At 44.8% G+C, this 18,815-nt stretch overlaps 1 protein-coding gene across 1 annotated transcript in view; it reads right to left on the reverse strand.

The window, feature by feature from the left end:
* Positions 1-18,815, reverse strand: part of Adcy10 (adenylate cyclase 10) — a 68,431-nt gene that overhangs the window by 2,825 nt on the left and 46,791 nt on the right. The window contains exons 21-30 of the mRNA XM_038349612.1: positions 16,707-16,773; positions 16,229-16,460; positions 14,649-14,756; positions 13,998-14,173; positions 11,764-11,917; positions 9,400-9,604; positions 9,225-9,321; positions 7,107-7,222; positions 4,902-5,019; positions 1,848-2,043 (exon numbers count right to left, since the gene is read on the reverse strand). Coding sequence (XP_038205540.1) covers positions 1,848-2,043; positions 4,902-5,019; positions 7,107-7,222; positions 9,225-9,321; positions 9,400-9,604; positions 11,764-11,917; positions 13,998-14,173; positions 14,649-14,756; positions 16,229-16,460; positions 16,707-16,773 — 1,469 coding nt within the window. The remainder of the gene's footprint in view (positions 1-1,847; positions 2,044-4,901; positions 5,020-7,106; positions 7,223-9,224; positions 9,322-9,399; positions 9,605-11,763; positions 11,918-13,997; positions 14,174-14,648; positions 14,757-16,228; positions 16,461-16,706; positions 16,774-18,815) is intronic.

Here is an 18,815-nt window from a genome sequence, read left to right on the forward strand (position 1 = left end):
CTGGAGCTATAGGAGAGAGAGAAAGAGAGAGAGAGAGAGAGAGAGAGAGAGAGAGAGAGAGAGAGAGAGAGAGAGAGAGAGAGGGAGGGAGGGAGGGAGGGAGGGAGGGAGGGAGGGAGGGAGGGAGGGAGGGAGAGCAATGCGTGGTGTCACAAGCTTAAAATCCTAGCCTATTAATGAGGCCTATCTCCATAGCTTCCCCAGTAACCACAGAGCACTGGAAATACCTTATACTGTACCTGTGGTTTTGCTTGACTTATGGGAATGAGTCAGTTTCCTAGGTTTGTGGGAAGAATGACAGTTCATAAACTGTTGAAGACTCACTAATCTGACTTTTGATTTTAGACCTTTGCCTATCCTGCAGATCTGTAGTATCCCTGGGTGTGATAGTTTAGGAATCAGTGTGGACATGAAGAGATGTGGAGTACCAGCAATTGAGAAGATTGCCTTTCCTAAAATGAATCCTGAGGTAACTCATTTCAACAAATTGGAATGTCCTTAACTCAAGCTCAGATAACAGAACTTAAATAGGGCCTGTGAGATGGCCCAGTGGGTCAAAGGCACTTGTCACCATGGAACCCGAGTTCCATAGCTGGGAGCCACACTGGTCTCCACGGGTGCACTGTAGCATGAACAGGCTCTCTCTCCTCTCTCTCTCCTCTCTCCTCCCTCTCTCCCTCTCTCCCTCTTTCCCTCTCTCCCTCTCTCCCTCCCTCCCTCCCTCCCTCCCTCCTTCCCTCTCTCTCTCTCTCTCTCTCTCTCTCTCTCTCTCTCTCTCTCTCTCTCTCTCTCTCTCTCTCTCACACACACACACACACACACACACACACATCAAATGTAAAATAAAAGAATTATGGGCCAAGAGCATGATTGCACTAAGCATCAGTTTCCACACAAAGGGCTGTCTTAAAATCTTGAACTTGAGAGTTCAAGTCCAGCATGGTCTACAAGAGCTAGTTCCAGGACAGTCTTCAAAGCTACAGAGAAACCCTGTCTCGAAAAACCAAAAAAAGAAGAAAAAAAAAATCTTGAACTTGGAGGAGGGTGACCCCTATGGACAGTGAAGGAATCACATGTGAAATTCCTTGAAAACAAAACAAAACCCAGTAATAGCAAAACAATGTAATGGTGGAAAGCCAGTCATCAATAGTCTATTTGATAGCAAATTTCAACAAATAAAAATATATGCAATACACATGAAGTAAAAACTTGAGTAGTGGTGCCATACAGTGTATAAAAACTACAGTCCCGGCCAGCAGTGATGGTGCATGCCTTTAATCCCAGCACTCAGGAGACAGAGGCAGGTAAACCCTGTGAGTTCGAGGCCAGCCTGGTCTACAAGAGCTAGTTCCAGGACAGCTAGGACTGTTACACTGGGAAACCATGTCTTGAAAAACCAACCAACCAACCAACCAACCAACCAACCAACCAACCAACCAAACAAACAAACAAAAACAAAAAAACCTACAGTCCCTAAATAGAGTAGTTAAAAACAATTTGATTTTCATTTAAATTTTTATTACATTTATTGTGTAAGTGTGAGTGTGTGTGTGCTCACATGTGCTACAACATGTGTGTGAAGGTCAAAGAATGACTTGCAGGAGTTGGTTCTCTACTTCTGCCATGTAGGTCTCGTAGATCCAATTCTAGTTTCTAGTCATCAAGCTTGGCTGCAAGAATCTTACGTGCTGAGCCATCTCTCCGGCCCTTTTCATCTTTTTTTAAGAGGGTTAAAAAACAAACTTTTAGCATACATATGTACAAATTCTGTACCGAGCAGACAAGTCAGGAGGTAGATGGGAATGCTAAGGGAAGAGTTTGTGCTGGAGGCAGGGAGTAGGCCTCACCTTGAGTAGCTCAATCCCACTGTCCTGGGCAGTCTCAGCCTGCTCTTCTATTTGTTTCTGAAGGTGGAGAGCTTGGCCTTCCATGTACCTAGAGATTCCTTCATAGTAAAGAACTGTTGGGGTTCTTCGTGTCACGAGAGTTTTAGCTCTATTGGAAAATTTGTAGAAGTTGTCCCATTCCTGAAGTCTGGCATACCTGCATCACCAGAGAAGAAATTACAATCCGTATGGCTCTCCGGATGGGCTGGTTTCCTGAGAGATCTCTCTGGATGTCAACTTTCAGTACCTTGACCCTCTACCTGCTTCCTGTCTGATACAGCAGAATGGTGGGTAGGTGATGTGGAACGAGGAGAGGGTGGAATCGTGAGATTTGGAAGGAACAGAGCCCTCAGGAGCAAACGTGGGGTGTTGGACACCATCTATTATGCTCCCTGGACTCTAGGAAGTGAGGCAGATCACAAGCTTCAGACTGGAGGAAACTGCCCCAGTTGCAAAGAGAGGTGGGTAGCAGTACTCAGGGTGGCCTGCAGGTGGGCAGGTGTCACTCGTGGATTCCCAGGTCTGGCCCAGATTTACTAAATCACTCAGGCTCTGGGAGTGAGGGCCAGGAATTTGAGCAAACAAGCCTTCTGGTGTTTCTTATGGCCCCTAAGTATGAGAAGCATTGGCTTGGGACACAACTGTTACAAGAACATCCCAACTGGGACGGAGAGCAATGAGGAATGAGCCCAATTGTGAGATGGCAGAGCCTTGGATTACTAGCTTACACTGGCGTACCAATTTGATAGTGAGCCTTATCTGGCAAAGGTAATAGGGGGCCCAGAATAGCTTGGCCACCCTGCTGCCATGTTACTACCAGGTTCCAGGAAAAGCCATAAGCTGACACCACCTAGGGAGGGCTAGTACCTGACATTCCAACCATTAGATAAGATCACCAGATGTCCTGAGCCCAGCACAAACCTATTTTCCTTTTGCCAAGATACCCCTAGACAAATGTCTACCAATCAGGATCATGAATCCTGAAAATCCCCTCATCCCCAACCTCTGTTATGATAAAAAAAACAAAACAAAACAAAAAAAAAACCCTACTATACTATGCCTGGGCTGGGCACTTGGCTCTCAACTGCTGCATCCGACAGATGGAGAGTCCAGGCTTGAACTTGAATAAATGCTCTTTGCTTTTGCATATGAATTCGGTCTCCATGGTGATCTTTTGGGGTCCCCACAATCTGGGCATAATAGGTAATTTTCTGGATGTTAAATTCTCCTATGTAATTTAATTTTGTGTTTAAAGCATGGTTTCGTGTAGCCAAGGCTAGTTTTCAACTCCCTTTGAACTCTTGATCCTTCTGCCTCTGCCTCCCAAGTAGTGGGAACATAGGACTGAACCACCATGCCCGGTTTCAAATATTTTTTTTTTTAATCAAAAGTCATTCGACTTCAGTTTGGAGTTGCTCTAATTTCATGACAAAACTTTTGATGAGTCACACGAGACAACCTGGCTGTGTATAATATGAGATGGAAAAGAGAGTGGGGGGTCTGTAATGGTCTGTCCTGTCCCTGAAAGAGACAAGCCCTGCCCACTCCCCCCACCCCAGAGGCAGGCAGATGTTCCTTCTGCTTCCCAGTCTGATATCTTTCTTTCTGTCTCTCTCCCAAAGAGGCAGCTGCTGCCTCTCTCTCTTTTCCCCCACTTCTCCCTTCCCCCCTCTGTTCCCCCCCCCCCCCCCGCCTCCTCTTCCCCGTTCTCTCCTTCCTTCCATAACCCACTAAATAAATATCCAAGTTCACTCTGCATGGAGTGCCTATCCGTCTTGGTCTCTCACCCACCGTGTGGCTCCCTGCCTGGGACTGGCTGCCTTTGTGCCCTGCTGTGGTCTCATGGTCCACTGCCCTCTGCTGCCACTCGGGGAACTGCAGCATTTTATTTTTACCATCACAGGGTCTCAGTCTAGGAGGTAACATGGAATTTGGTTGTTTTCTGATTTACCTTGAGGCTGTACTGTTTTATCGCATTCTGAAGGTATGGCCCCAGCTTCAGGCTTATTAGGCCTACACAGTGCTTCTTGCCTGACTGTTCTCTGTTAGAGGCTCCAGTGAGGCAAAGGACTGGGGTTATTTCCCTGTTCCTCTCGCTTCTCCAATAAAGGGTGACTTGGTTAGTGATTTGGGAGCTACTGAGATAAGCCCTGCTCAGTACCTGTGCCGTCTCCATCGTAAGAACCAGTAAAGCTGACAGGGACCATGGCATTGAGTTTCTCGGCCACTGGACAGGAAGAGGCCTACCTTGATGGGGAAACCCACGGTTTCTACAATGTTCCACTGCAGAGTAATTAGGCCTAATACTGGAGCCTTAGTGTTATTCCCTGCAGATATTATATAGCCCATATCCTCCAACGTCACTACCTCAAAATAACGTTTTTCCATCTGTTTAGATCTGGGCAGATGTATGTGGGCAACTGGTGCTATTTCTTCATGTGCCCGAACTATAGCACTCCTTAGAAACTGGTCCAGTTGTCCTTCAGTAGCCCCCCAGTGCCAGGATGCCCTCAGCCCCACAGATGCTCAAAACTCTTCCATCAAATGGTGCAGCATTCACAAATGCCAGGCATACCTTCCTGTAGCATCGCTAGATTCCTGATAATACTGACTGCAGCCTAACCTGTGTAAACAGTTGTTACACTTACTGTTTCAGGAATAGTGACTAGTCTCCACATGCTGGGGACAGTCCCAACTCTCCCCCATACCTCATATCTTCTCTCTTAGGTTCACGAACCCACAGACACAAAACTCCTGGCTGTGCCGAAAGCTCTGTATTGCTCTGCCATTGAGACAAGAGAGACAGAACTACTTTTCTGTCCTTGGCTGAAGGTTTCTAGAGGATCCCTCAGGGAGGCCTTCTCTATGAATAGTCCCTGGCACCTTTAAACTGTCTCAGATGCAAATGGTCAATGTGCTTTCTTTCTTTTAAAGAATTTCACGGAACTACGGAACTATTCTTCGGGATTTAACTTTTTCACTTTAGAAACAAAATGGTATGTAACATATTGTTACCAGACCGCTATGCAGGAGTAAAGACCCAGGAGGAGACCACTCTGGAACTTGAGGATTCTGTTGTCTTCGTTGTGGTCTATGAATTCCAAACATTCCTCAAATGTTCTGTAAATGAAGCCTAGAGGAGAGAGAAGCAGAGTGTCTTGCAGTAGCACGGCAGCAGGGGTGGGGGTGTCTTTCTGGTCTTTAGTCCCCAAGAGAATTTCCTACTGCAGGGAACATAGTATCTGATCATTTTAGGATTCAAAGGGTCTTGTGGGTCGCAGCATCACATTGATGCATTGCCGAAACATTGATGTTTGCCGAAATCCTGGCTGTATTCTGGATTCTTATCGATACGCAGCCCGATTCCATAGAAGAGACCGTGCCCAGCCATAAAAAGTCCTGGTAGTCCAGGAATCCTCAGTTTTTTTTTCACCCACAGGTCCCTTACTGGTAGCAACATGTGTCTCCTCTTTGTGAATCGTGTGTGGAGAACAGACCTCTGGTTTAACGTGGGGGAGGGGGGGCACCTACTCAATGCTATTTAGAGGAAAGAACTTGTTTTTCCAAATCACTGTGATTGAGGGTTCCTGGAAATAAGATGTCTGCAGCAGCTGACTGACTGGAGAGCTTCAGTGATATAGAGAAGTTGGGATGTTGCAGGTGCATTTGATCTTGGACTATCTTTAGCATCTTAAATAGTCATTCCTTGCCCACTTTTGTCTTGGGCCCAATAATCTGTGATTGACATACAAAAACCTTTTAGAACGTTTTTTAACTTAGCAGACCTCTAGCTTCTACCAACTTAGTCTTAAAGCTGGGGGGTGTCTTCAGACATCTGAGGCCTGTGGCTGAGATTTGTTCACTTTCCTGTAATGGGTCCCTCTGATGTTCCCACCTGTGTATTTGAAAAACACCTTGATTTATGACTTTCCTTGTGATATTATTATAAAAGAGTTCAAGGAACTGGTTCCATGTTAGAACATGGAATTGTGTTCCTGGGCCATCATCGCTTGTATTTGGCTCCAGAATAGACTCTTATCCTCTTTGAAGCGAGTGCTGCGTTGTGTTGACATTACCAACAGGGACTAATGCCTGTAACTGTCATACTCAACAGGCCAACCACTGTAGGCATGCAAACACTTTAACAAAGTAGCACATTATCACCGATGATGTTCATGCTTGAGAATCATGCAACCAAGTTATAAAAATGATCTCATGAAGCTTTAAGTAAATTCACAATTCTGTGTTGGGCCATGGGCTGGTTAGTTTTTGTTGTTGTTGTTGTTGTTTTGTTGTTGTTGTTGTTGTTGCCAACTTGACATAAGCTAGAGTCATCTAGGAAAGGGACCTCAACTGAGGATACGCCTCTTTAAGTCCTGTAGGCACTGACATGGGAGGGTCCTGCCCAGCTGTTGTGGTAGGTGGTCCTGGGCTGTATAAGAAAACAGGCTAAGCAAGCCAGAATAACAAGTCAGTGAGCAGCCCTACTCCGTGGCCTCTGCTTCAGTTCCTGCCTCCAGGTTCCTACCCTGAGCTCCTGCCCTGAGTGACTTCCCTTAGTAATGGATTGTAACTCTAAGGTGAAATATATCCTTTCCTCCCCAAGTCGCTACCCACTCATGGGTCATGGTGTTTCATCACAGCAACAGAGACCAAACAAGGACAGGCTACACTCATAGCTATGTAGCCTGTAGGCCATGTGTTGGGCATGCTTGTCAACATGAAGCCTTAGGAAAATCCTGTGAACGCTGAATGCTCCTAGTAAAAGGCACATTGTAAAAACAGTTCCGGTGACTATACTCATTCAGAAATCGATCTGACAGCTCAGACCTACAAGCTTCCTCCAGATTTTATTTTGTCATTGTTCTCCCCAACTCCACCTCATCCCCAAGCATGCCTCCCCACCCCTCTTCGAGACAGAGTCTCACTATGTAGCCCTGGCTGTCCTGGAACTCAAGTGTAGACCACGCTGGCCTCGAACTCTCAGAGATCTGCCTGCCTTTACCTCCCGAGTGTTGTGGTTAAAGATGTGCACCTCACCCGGAGTTTACTGTTCCCTTTAATTGCTAAATAGCTCCTTGAGTCACATCACCAGACTCTCTCCATCCCTGAACACTAACTAGGTGGCCCCAAACCCCTTAGGGCTGCTTCACCATTCCAGCTAGGGGATCCACTCCAATTTCTTTTCATTCCAAAAGCCAGAATAAATCCCATGCTTACCAGAATAAAGCATGATGTCCAGACAGACGAAATAGAAAAATGCCTTGCTGAAGATGTGCTCCTCTGTCACAGAGAGGTCCCACAGCCATCCGAGGACCTGGACCAAATGCTTGTATCTGGGTGGGGTTAAAAAGCAGTGAGAGCAAAGGAAGGAGTTGGGTCCTGGCCTAGGTTAGTCTTGATCATAAACAGAAACAAATACAACTCTTAAAACAGACTTCAGCTGGGGGTGGAGGTGGTGACATATACCTTTAATCCTAGTACTCGGGAGGCAGAGGTAGGCAAATCTGAGTTCGAGACCAACCTGGTCTACAGAACGGGTTCTAGGACAGCCAGGGCTGTTGCACAGAGAAATCCTGTCTCGAAAACCAAACCAAACCAAACCAACAAACAAAAAATAGACTTCAAACCTTCCTTTGCTCAGAACTAGAACCTAAGTCTCCAACTGGATTCCCCACCCCAAATTGTTCTTTTAGGGCTCTTCCATACCTGGGGGATTAGAGTCAGGCCAAACTGGCTAGGATCTTCAAGTCTTTGTTGCTGTTCTTTGGGCATGCACAATGCTTTTTTAATTCCCCTGGACCTGACAGGGATGGAGGCTTAATTCCCACAATAGGTGTGATTGATTGCCCTTCTGTTCCTGGCTAAAGCAACCAGTTCAGAGTTGAACAGAAAATAACCCCATAAAAAGAATTTAATGAACTTCATTAAAAGAGTTTAAAAGAGCCAGGTGTGGTGGTGCACAACTTTAATTCCAGCACTGGGGGGAGGGGGAACAGAGGTAGATGAATCGCTGTTGGGGAATATCATTTTCAGGTGTGTAACTTTTGTTTATGCTGCATTTGTTTAACTCTGTGAACCTGTGTTACTGTGCCTGTCTAAAACACCTGATTGTCCTAATAAAGAGATGAATGACCAATAGCAAGGTAGGAGCAAGGATAGGCAGGGCTGGCAGGCTGAGTATAAATAGGAAAAATCTGAGTGGAAGAGAGCAAGGAACAGTAAAAGAAGAGGAGGACATTAGGGGCCAGCCACCCAGCTACACAGCAAGCCACGGAGAAAGAAGCAAAGAAGGGTATACAGAAATGTGCTGGGGTGGTGGTAGCTCGCCTTTAATCCCAGCACTCGGCAGACAGAGGTAGGCGGATATCTGAGTTTGAGGCCAGCCTGGTCTACAAGAGCTAGTTCCAGGACAGGCTCCAAAGCTACAGAGAAATCCTGTCTCAAAAAACCAAAAAAAAAAAAAAAAAAAAAAAAGTATACAGAAATAGAGAAAGAAAAAAGTCCAGAGGCAAAAGGTAGACAGGTTGATTGAAGATGAGAAAAACTGGCAAGAAACAAACAAGGTAAGGCCAGGCATTCATAACTGAGAATAAGCCTCCCGTGTGTGATTTATCTGGGAGCTGGGTGGTCAAAAAAGTCAAAAGAGTAAAATATCCTAAAACAGATTGCTATGAGTTTGGGGGTCAGCCTGGTCTACAAAGTGAGTTCCAGGACAACCAGGGCTACACAGAAAAACCCTGTCTCCAAAAACAAAACAAAACAAAAAAAAAATAAAACAAACCAAAAAAAAGAGAAAAGAAAAAAATTAACAGTGTGTGTGTGGGGAAGTGATGCAATAGTAATAGGTGAAAGATGACAGTTATCAGTTACATTATCTTGCCATAAACTGTGCTTCCTTTCCTATGCTATGATCAGGGTGAAATAAGCCAGGACTCCCAAACAGCTGCCTGTCCTGTTAGCTTTGTCATCCAGATAACCTGGAGTCATTGGAGAGAAAGGAATTGCCTAGATCACACTGACCTGTGGCCATGTCTGTGGGGGATTGTCCTGATTATTAATTGATGCTGGAGGGCCCAGCCTACTGGGGGAGATACGATTTCTGGGTCTGAAAGCTAGCTAATCTTGGACTGGAGAGGGAAAAAAAGAGCAAGTCAGCAACAAGCCATGGTTTCTGCTCAGGTTCCTGCTTCAGGAATTTCCTCAGTGATGGGCTGACCTGAAGTCTAAGCTAGAAGAAACACCGCCACAACCCCCTCTGTTTCGGGGTAGTGTTCTGTCACAGAAACAGAAAGGAAAGGAGAATCCTAACTTTGGAAAATGCTTTAGAAAAAATACCTGCTTTTCAAGAAGAGAGATTTAATCAGTCTGCAGAGAACCATATGGTGCTTGTTGGGATTCCGGAGAAGAGACCACATCTTATGGGCTCGGGAACCTAGGAAGAAAGCAGTCGTGATGCGTTTGAGGTTATTCCATGTAACTTTCTGCCCTTTCTTACCTAGCTAGCATTTACCTAACTCAATGGCCAAGTCCAGATGACCCATTAAGAACTTGTTATGGCCCAGTGTGTCAGCCACATAAGCCATGGTTTCGATGGCCTCGTCTTTCATGGGGAGGTTCAAGAGCTGCTCCATGACCAGGATTTCATATTTGAACCACACGCCCTCGTAGCCAGCCAAATGGTGGTACAGCGAATAGTCCAGAAAAGCCTTGATGATCTAGAAGGGCAGTAACAGAGAGAGAAGGCGGGAGACTGAGGAAGAATCCTGGGGTGGAAGCCCTGATCACCGCTACCAGGAAACTGTTCACTACACTTGGACTGCAGCTAGCCATGGGGCCAATGTCATGGACTTAGGGGCAGAAGTCAAATTAGGCGTCTGCCACCTACTTCCTGGGCCTTCCAGAATAAGCCCTGTGGTCTCGCTCATAAACATTCGTTAAATGAAATATGAACATTTTAATTCATATGAAAAATAAAAACAATAGTTTACCTGTGTGGATAAATGGCTGCACAGCACAAAACAGAACAGGTTCTACACAGTAGGTCTACACAGTAGGTAGTCATGTTAAGGCAAAGGAAGCATTTGAGAGAGAATTAACCCTTCTTATGCATCACTTTTGTAATGCATAAGAAATGTTGTAATGGTTTGGTTAGTTTGATAAAGGAAGGACTAATTTAAAACATAATTGGAGACTTGAGAAGTTGCTTACTCTTTAATCAAATCTTTAAAATGAGAAAGTTGCCTCAGAATATAAATGCTTAGAAAAAGCCAAAGCCAAAGAATTCCTTCTGAAGAATCAGTTCAGGGGCTGGAGAGATGGCTCAGAGGTTAAGAGCATTGCCTGTTCTTCCAAAGGTCCTGAGTTCAATTCCCAGCAACTACATGGTGGCTCACAACCATCTGTAATGGGGTCTGGTGCCCTCTTCTGGCTTACAGGCATATATGGAGGCTGAACACTGTGTACATAATAAATCTTTAAAAAATCAGTTCACACACACACACACACTCATGCACATGCACACACATGTATATACATGCTCTCATATGTGCATACAAAATTCATTTTATAAACTGCTTTGAAAAATACAGGATAATAGGCTAATAATAGATTCTCTAATAGTCCAAATATTATATGTTGGGGTGTGATTGTACACGGGAGGGTTTTTAGGGCTTTTCTCCAGGAGGATGTTTTTTTCCCGGAAGTTCTCAAATTCTGTCAAAGGCAAGTCTCTAGGTACTTGTTAAATCACAAAGTTGTTCTTTGCAAATTCCAGATTCCTGGCGTGAACATGCCAACTGCTACCTCAAAGGAAGCGTGGCCACCCGTGGTGGTGGGAAAATGAACAGTCTACAGCAGCAACAGTCTGACTCCTGTGTGTGGACCAAGAGAACAGAGTCCAACTGTTTCAGATAGAAAACTCAGAGTGGTGTGGCTTGCCGGTGGTCCCATTGACGATGGGTGGGGTCTGGAAACCACTCTCTGGGTTCTCATCTGGTCCTTCTATTGTCTGAAACTGTCCATGGCTTGAGTCCGTCTTTTGAAAGAGAGCCATCCTTTTATGTTTAGCTTCTTCAGCTCTCATTCTATGCAGTATACTACTGAGTTTTCCAGAAGCATCATATGTGATACTAAACATCAGTGGAGATAAGATTAACATCTAATAATCCAAGCAGGCCTAGTGGCACACACCTGTAATCCAGGTCCTCACGATGCTGCAAACTGGGGGGCAGCCTGGGCTACAGAGGGAGGCCTGTCTCAAAGAAACATAAATCTTCCTCAAGCAAAAGAAGACACGCAAGCCATGCATGGTGATGCACGCCTTTAATCCCAACACTTGGGAGGCAGAGGTAGGTGGATCTCTGTGAGTTCAAAGCCAGCCTGGTCTACAGAGCTAGTGCCAGGACAGCCAGCGCTATACAAAGAAACCCTGTCTCTAACAAACAAAATAAGACAACACAGTGGAGCTATAAAGCAAAAACTTTATACACTAAACTAAGATATTTACAAAAACAATACAGTGCCCCACGTCTCGTTATATTTTGCTGCTGTTTGCAGAACTGTAATATTTCAATGCAAATGTTGATTATGTTGATATACTCTTACTTCTGCTGTCTTTAAGAATTTTAAGTTTTTCTCACTTTATGTCCTATAATATTAATTCCAACCCGCAAAAGCAAAAGCTGCTTGACTCTTTATTGATTTCTGACCATGGAGTCATCTGGGGCCAAAGTGTTTGTTAGCTGCTGTCAAAACCACCCGGCCAGAGAGGCTTCCACTATGACCGCATGATTTCCAGTTCCCCACTGGCTTTGGCTAGGAGGTCTGTGGTTTTCTAAATGAGATTCAGCACTTTCAAGGGCAGCTACCAATGTACCTGGAAATCATTTTGAGTTTCCAGTGAGGCGTTCACTTGCATCATCACTGCCAGCCGGCCATAGTACTTGTAGTGGAAGAAGAAATTCAAGCTATAGATCTTCCACAGCAAGGAGAAGCATGCAGACTGCAGGTAAAGTAGAGCCAGCTTCTTCCTGTCAAGGGACAGCAGATGGACAGAGAAGGCCTCATCACCATGGGGCGCATGCGTTTGGGCTCCCCGTGCCTTCCTACTCATTCTCCCAGAGCCCTTACCTGAAATGGAGGCCCGACCCACATCTGACAATCACATTCACTTTTAGGAAGCATTTAAGTAGGTTACATTGAATTGACGGCTTGATTTGAATTTCACCATCTGTGTGAAATAGGGTCAAGCCATCCCCTCCTTTTCTAGACACTCGAGTGGGAGGAATGTCATCCGTGTACCTTTAGCCAGCTTCGCTTAATGATACCTGACAAGAGCAGGTGGTTTTTAATCTAAACTGTTATGGGGAGGAGCGCTTGTTGCCGAGCACCCAGGTTCGATTCCTAGTACCGTGTGATGGCTTACAACTGCCCGAAATACAGTTGTGATGGCTCTGACACCGTCGTCTGACCCTAGAGGGCACCAGACATGCACGTGGTACATAGACATACGTGTAGGAGAAACATTCACTCAGGTAAAAGAAAATAATTCTTTTTTAAAAAAAAATCCCCATGTCATCACAAAATAGAAACCATGGTCTCCATTTTATAAGGAAGAAAATGTGCTTCATAAAAATGAAGCAGGTTGGTTCCAAGCACTCATGCGCTCCCCTGCCTGTCCCCCAAGTGCCAAGATTACAGACATGAGCTCCCAACTCCACTGGCATCTTCTTCCTAAATATTCATTGTAGTTATCTATTTGTTTTGTATATTTATAGGTACATGTGATACCCACACCTACGTGTATGTGTAAGAGCATATCAGATCCCTCAGAACTGGAGTTACAACCATTTTTTGCGATACATGGTGTAGTAGTTTGAATGAAAATGTCCCTCACAGGCTCTGGCATCTGAACTCTTGGTCCCCAGTTAGTTGGGGGAAGCTTAGACAATGTGGCCTTACTGGAGGGCGTATGTTGCCGGGGACTGGTCTTGGTGCCACGCTCAGTTCACTCTCTGTTTCCCACTTATGGTTCATAATGTGAGCTCTTAGCTGTCCCTCCCACCAGGCCTCATGCTTGCTGCCATGCTCCCCAATGCATGGCTTATTTTCTGTGTGCTGAGATCCAAACTCTAGACTTTATGGTTATTCAGTAAGCATCCTTAACCACTGAGACATCTTCAGCACTTCAATCATTTTTTATTTGTTGTTCATTTGTAGACTAAATCTTAAATTAACATTTTGAATTAATGACCACCCATCCCTAATGGAACCCTTATCAAATTCATAGAAGGTTGGGGAAGTTTATCCTTTGGCAGATATCCTCAAGGCCTGCTAGTCTTCTTTGAAGTAAGAATAATAATTAGTATCTTAGTAATGCATGGAAGAGGGGATGCTTGCTGCTGAGGTTCTAAGGAATAGGGCACTGGTTCTGATATCTGATTCTGGATTCAGAGGAGAGTCATTGTTTGAATAAGAAAGAGACTTGGTGCTCACTTTGTGTGGTAGTTTGAATTTAATTGCCCCCCCCCCCAAGCTCATAGGGAGTGACACTATTAGGAGGTGTGGCTTTGTTGGGGGAAGTGTGTCACTGTGGATGTGGGCTTTGAGGTTCCATGTATGCTCAAGCCACACCCAGTGTCTCAGTTCACTTCCTGTTGTCTGAGGGTCAAGATGTAGGGCTCTTAGCTCCTTCTCCAGCACCATGTCTTCCTGCACGCCACCATGTCATACCATGATGATAATGGACTAAACCTCTGAAAATATAAGCCACCCAATTAAATGTGTTTTCATTATAAGAGTTACCATGGTCATGGCGTCTCTTCACAGCAATAGAAACCCTGATGAAGGCCACTTTGTGAAGGAGCCCATATTTTATCACCTGGAACTCTTTGACAAAGGCTGTTTGTGAAGTGCTCTAGGGGCCCTGGCCCTGGCCAGCAAGCCCTCACCCTATCTGCCTCCGTACCATCCTACAAGTGATCAAACCAAACAGGAGTGTTCGAGCTACTGGAGCACCACGCCATGAGAAGAGACTTACACTATGTGGAAACTCTTCTCATCTGAGGAATGGAAATGAGACCCTCCACTTTCCCCAGCTCCTTCCCTTACCCTGGCACCGAGCCCTCCTGGTGATGCTGGTTCATCAAGTGGGAGAATCTGTTCTTTTCCACGTGTGTTTGGAAAAGCAGGGTGATTAAGTTGGTCGGAAACACTCGGTCGAGAAGTTTCAGTGCCTTTCGCAGCATTTTCTTGGCGAGTACCATCTGCCCCATATTAAAACAAACCTAGGGGAGATGGGGAGGGAGGGAGGAAAAGCATTCTGTGTTCGACTATAGTCAGTGTGCTCTAGACTCAGTCAGTGTGTTCCAACAATAAATGTGGAGGAATACGTGTCTAAAAAGCTTAACCATGACCCAGAAACAGAATCTTCCTGTGCTTTGACATAGTATTAAAAATAAATGCTTATTGGGGGCCTGCACAAGGAAGGCTTCAGAGTAGGGTTTGACATTGAGCTGTGTATCATATAAGGGATTGTTTTAGTCATTTATGTGCACTGTTTCAAAGACATTTCATAAAGATGTCAGCCTACTTGGCAGGAAAGAGATCAAGTTATAGCGAGACAGTATTGAGTCAAGAAGCTTGGGGTTCTAGAGTCTTGGGCAAGGATCTGTGCCAGCAGGTGAGAGGAGAGTATAGGACACACACAGATGACTTCTGCTCCTGTGGATTGCCAGCTTTAAGCCTCCAGTGGTTTCTTACCTGGGCTTTAAGACTATAAAATGTAGCATATTCAAAGACCTGGCTCCAAGAATCTTCATTCGTCAGAGTTTTCAGCAACCGCTCTCCCTCACCCAAATACATGTATGCCTGCAACCAACCAGAAAAGGGAAGAAATGTGGTGACAGAGGGTCTATTATGTCAGTTACTACTGAAGCAAGGGAAGCTGGAGCCACTTCAATTCCCAGGCCATTCCCATGCCTGGTCCCATTGGGTATACTGAGCCTCTAAACTAGACAGAAGCTGGGTGAGTATTTTAGCTTCATGTGTACCTCTGGCTGCTAGATCTAGCAATCGCTTCTTTTTTGTTTCATTATATGCATATAATTACGTCAGTTCCAGGGGCATGTTACCATGGAAACTTACAATTTTCCTAGGGGAGTGTTAACTAATATTGGTGGTCTCAAGTTTGTCTGTATGATGGTTTAGCCAAGCTGCAGGGAAACAAACGTGAGGGCTATAGGACCAAAATCAAATTCCCATCAACCAGGAAACCTAGAGATATTTCTGTACTCTAAAGTGCTGTTGGACAGCAAGGCACAAACCACTGGGGAGTTACTCATCAGGACTGTGCTGAAAACGAAACATTTATTCTAAGAATGAACCCAGATCATGCATGGAAGTGTATTCTCCTCTCTCCTGGACAATTTCAAAAGGGCCAATATTTCATTAATTAATGAAAGATTTGCTTTGTAACCTAGGGTGGTATTGAACTTGCTATGTAGCTCAGGCTGATTTCAAGCTTGTGACTGTCCTGCCTCAGCTTCTGAAGTATACCACCATGCCTGGCTTGGTTGTAGTGCTATAATTAATCGATTATTAATTACTTCTTTTTTCAAAACAGGGTCTTGTATATCTTACGTGGCCATAAACTTGCCATGTAGCTGAATCTGGCCTTGACTAGATCCTGATCATCCTGCCCCTACCTCCCAAGTACTGGCATCACAGGCACATGCCACCATGCCATGATGCTTGATGCTTGTGGTGGTTTGAATAGGAATGACTCCTGTAGACGCATGGATTTGAATACTTGGTCATTAGGGAGTGGCACTATTAGGAGGTACCTTGTTGGAGTACTTGTGGCCTTGTTGGAGGAAGTGTGTCACTGGAGATGGGCTATGGAGTTTCAGAAGCCCAGTGCCTCACTTTTCCTGCTGTCTGCAGATCTCGGTATAGAACTCTCAGCTCCTTCTTGAGCATCATATTTCTGTCTGTGTGCCACCATGCTTCCCAACATGATGACAATCAACTAAAGCCCTGAACCTGTAAGCAAGCCCCCAGTTAAATGCTTTCCTTTATAAGAGTTGCTGTGGCCACGGAGTCTCTTCACAGCAGGAGAGCACTGACTAAGGCAATGATGCTACTTGAAATTGCTCTAACACTTTTTTCTCAGTCCGAGATCACTTCCCTTCTCAGCAATGTGATTTTTTTTCCTAAGGAAAGGGCTGCTGACAGGGATCAACATGAAGTCATACAAAAGCACACAGGAGCTGGACTCTGGCTGTGTGTCTGAGTCTTAGGGGTGGAAGAGGAGGAGGAAGAGGTGTAGAACAATAGCTTACCTTATAGTTGTCACCCAGGATGAGATAAGCAGATGCAGTTTCTAGGAAATAGTACAGGGCTTTGTTGTTTTCTTCTAAGGCTACAAAATGTTGGGCCAGTGGCAAGATGACAAGCTGGAGCAGCTCCTCACACCGGCACGATTCTGATGGAATGATGTCTTCCGGAGACGACCTTATCTTTAGGATAATGTTGTCAAAGAAATGTAATATTACTTCCCTTGTTTCTGTGTCACTGTTCAAATATAAGAATAGGTAGATCATCAGTAGATTATAGACACCACACAGATTTTAATATGAAATTATCTTTGAAGACTAACAAAGATCCAGTGTTGCTTTCACTGACCAGATGCACCAGGCAGCCCCTACCAGTTTCCCTATGGGCCTAACAGGCCTAAAGGGCTGACTCAGAAGTGACCCCAAGGGTGATCTCATGACCACTGCTTCTGTTCTAGTTCCTAAAAACTACATACGTGCGTACCTGAGGTTCTCAGGGAATCTGTATTTCTTATGGAGCCCCGTCTTAGAAAAGATGACGTCCTCTTCAGCTAGAAAATAATTGAGCAAATGAGATGATTGCCACCCACCAAAGACTCTTATTCCCTCTACCCAGCAAGGAGCCATAGTTTCCAGTCCCCCGCCGCCCCACCCCAGGCACCTCAGCTTAGAAAAAGCCATGTGGCTCTTTTCTCTGGTAGAATCAGATCATACATGATGGGTGTCACTTCTGAAGCAGATGGGTTTCTACCCTGTTTTTTTTTTTCTTAGACAGGATTGTAGCTGGTTCTGAACAGCCAAAGGAAAGCAAATCACCAACCAGGAGGAGCCTGAGTCTGTAGCTGTCTGCCAGACCACTTGTCAAAATTTTAGTGGATTTTTTTTTTTTGAGACAGGGGTTTTCTATAGCTTTGGAGCCTGTCCTGGAGCTAGCTCTTGTAGACCAGGCTGGTTTCAAACTCACAAAGATCCACCTGCCTCTGTCTCCCGAGTGCTGGGATTAAAGGCATGCGCCACCACCACTTATTGTGGTGGATTATAAAAAAGGCTGGTAAATAAAGTCCCATTCCACTGTGCTGATCCCACTGAAATGCTGGTTTGTTATAGCTGATAACATTATCCTAACCCACTTAACCTACAATAATTAAAACTACAGTTTAACAATCATAAAGTAACACTAATGTGTCCTAAAGAAATTGAAATTTAAATATATATACACACATACATATATAAGTTGTTTTGAGATGGGGCCTCATGTATCCCAGGCTGCCCTTGAACTCAACTTGTAACCAAGAATTATGGGAGAATGGTCTGTATTCTGTCAATCATATTTTTAAATAAACACTGATTGGCCAGTAGCCAGGCAGGAAGTATAGGCAGGACAACCAGACAGGAAGTAGAGGCAGATCAAAGAGAACAGTAGAATTCTGGGAAGAAGAAGCCCATTCCTCTGCAGTAGTGACCCATCCACAGAAGGAAGATGTGACTCTCTCACTGAAGAAGGTACCGAGCCATGTGGCTAACCATATACTAGAATAATGGGCTAATATAAGTTATAGGAGTTAATAAGAAGCCTGAGCTAATGGGCCAATCAGTTTATAGTTAATGTAGACCTCTGTGTGATTTCTTTGGGACTTAATGACTGTGGGAACTGGGCAGGACAGAAACCCTCACCAACAAAGGATAACCTTCAACTTTGCATCCTCCCATCTTCCGAATTGGAATTGTGGGAATGCAGTGCTAAGATTCAAACTCAGGGCTTTGAATATGCTAGGCAAGTACTCTGATGACTCTTCCTACATGGTCTAGAAAACACTCTAGACCTACATGGTCTAGAAAATACTCTAATGAAGAACTCTAAAGGCTAACTTAAGGAGATAAAGTCTTGAACTAGACATCTTCCATCTAATGAGACTTCAAGAGGTTAGAAAGTCCCATGGTGAGAAGAAAGCAGCCTATCTCAGAGCATTTGCCAGTGGCAGAGGTAGGACAGCCACCTAGCAATAAAATATAACTTCATAGGTTTGTTTTGCTTTGTTTGGGACAGCGTTTTACTATCTAATCCAGGTGGTCCTTGAGCTCTGCAGCCCTCCTACTCCCTATTTCCCATCCTCTTGCGTCAGCCTCCACACATCTGAAGGGAGCTCTTAGTTCGTAAAAATGCAATTTGAAGGTTCTGTGCCCTTGTCCTTACAGAACAGATTCCCCAACGTGTGTGACCATCAGCCTGCATGCGGAGCTTTGCCAGTGTTCTTAGCACACTGCGTAAGAACCCTACCCCTTGAACGCTAACCAAGCCTTTGAAGTCTGTGTAGCTCCATCTAGAATCTCATTTTAGATGGTGGCATTCACTGTGTCTTGGTTTCTCGGTACAGATTTTAATGTCAGCAGCATTCGACACATGTATTAACTTTGTTTTCTCTGAGACAAGGTCTCTTGGAGCCCAGGCTGGCTTTACACTTGCTATCTAACCAATGATGACCTCGAACTCCTGACCTTCCTGCCTCTATGTTCCAAGTGTTGGGATTACAGGTATGTACAACAATCAGTTTAGTTTTGTAATAGTAATAAATATATTTTCAATTTTGAAAAA

The sequence above is a fragment of the Arvicola amphibius genome, chromosome 12 (genome assembly GCF_903992535.2).
Source record: "Arvicola amphibius chromosome 12, mArvAmp1.2, whole genome shotgun sequence".
NCBI lineage: Eukaryota > Metazoa > Chordata > Mammalia > Rodentia > Cricetidae > Arvicola > Arvicola amphibius.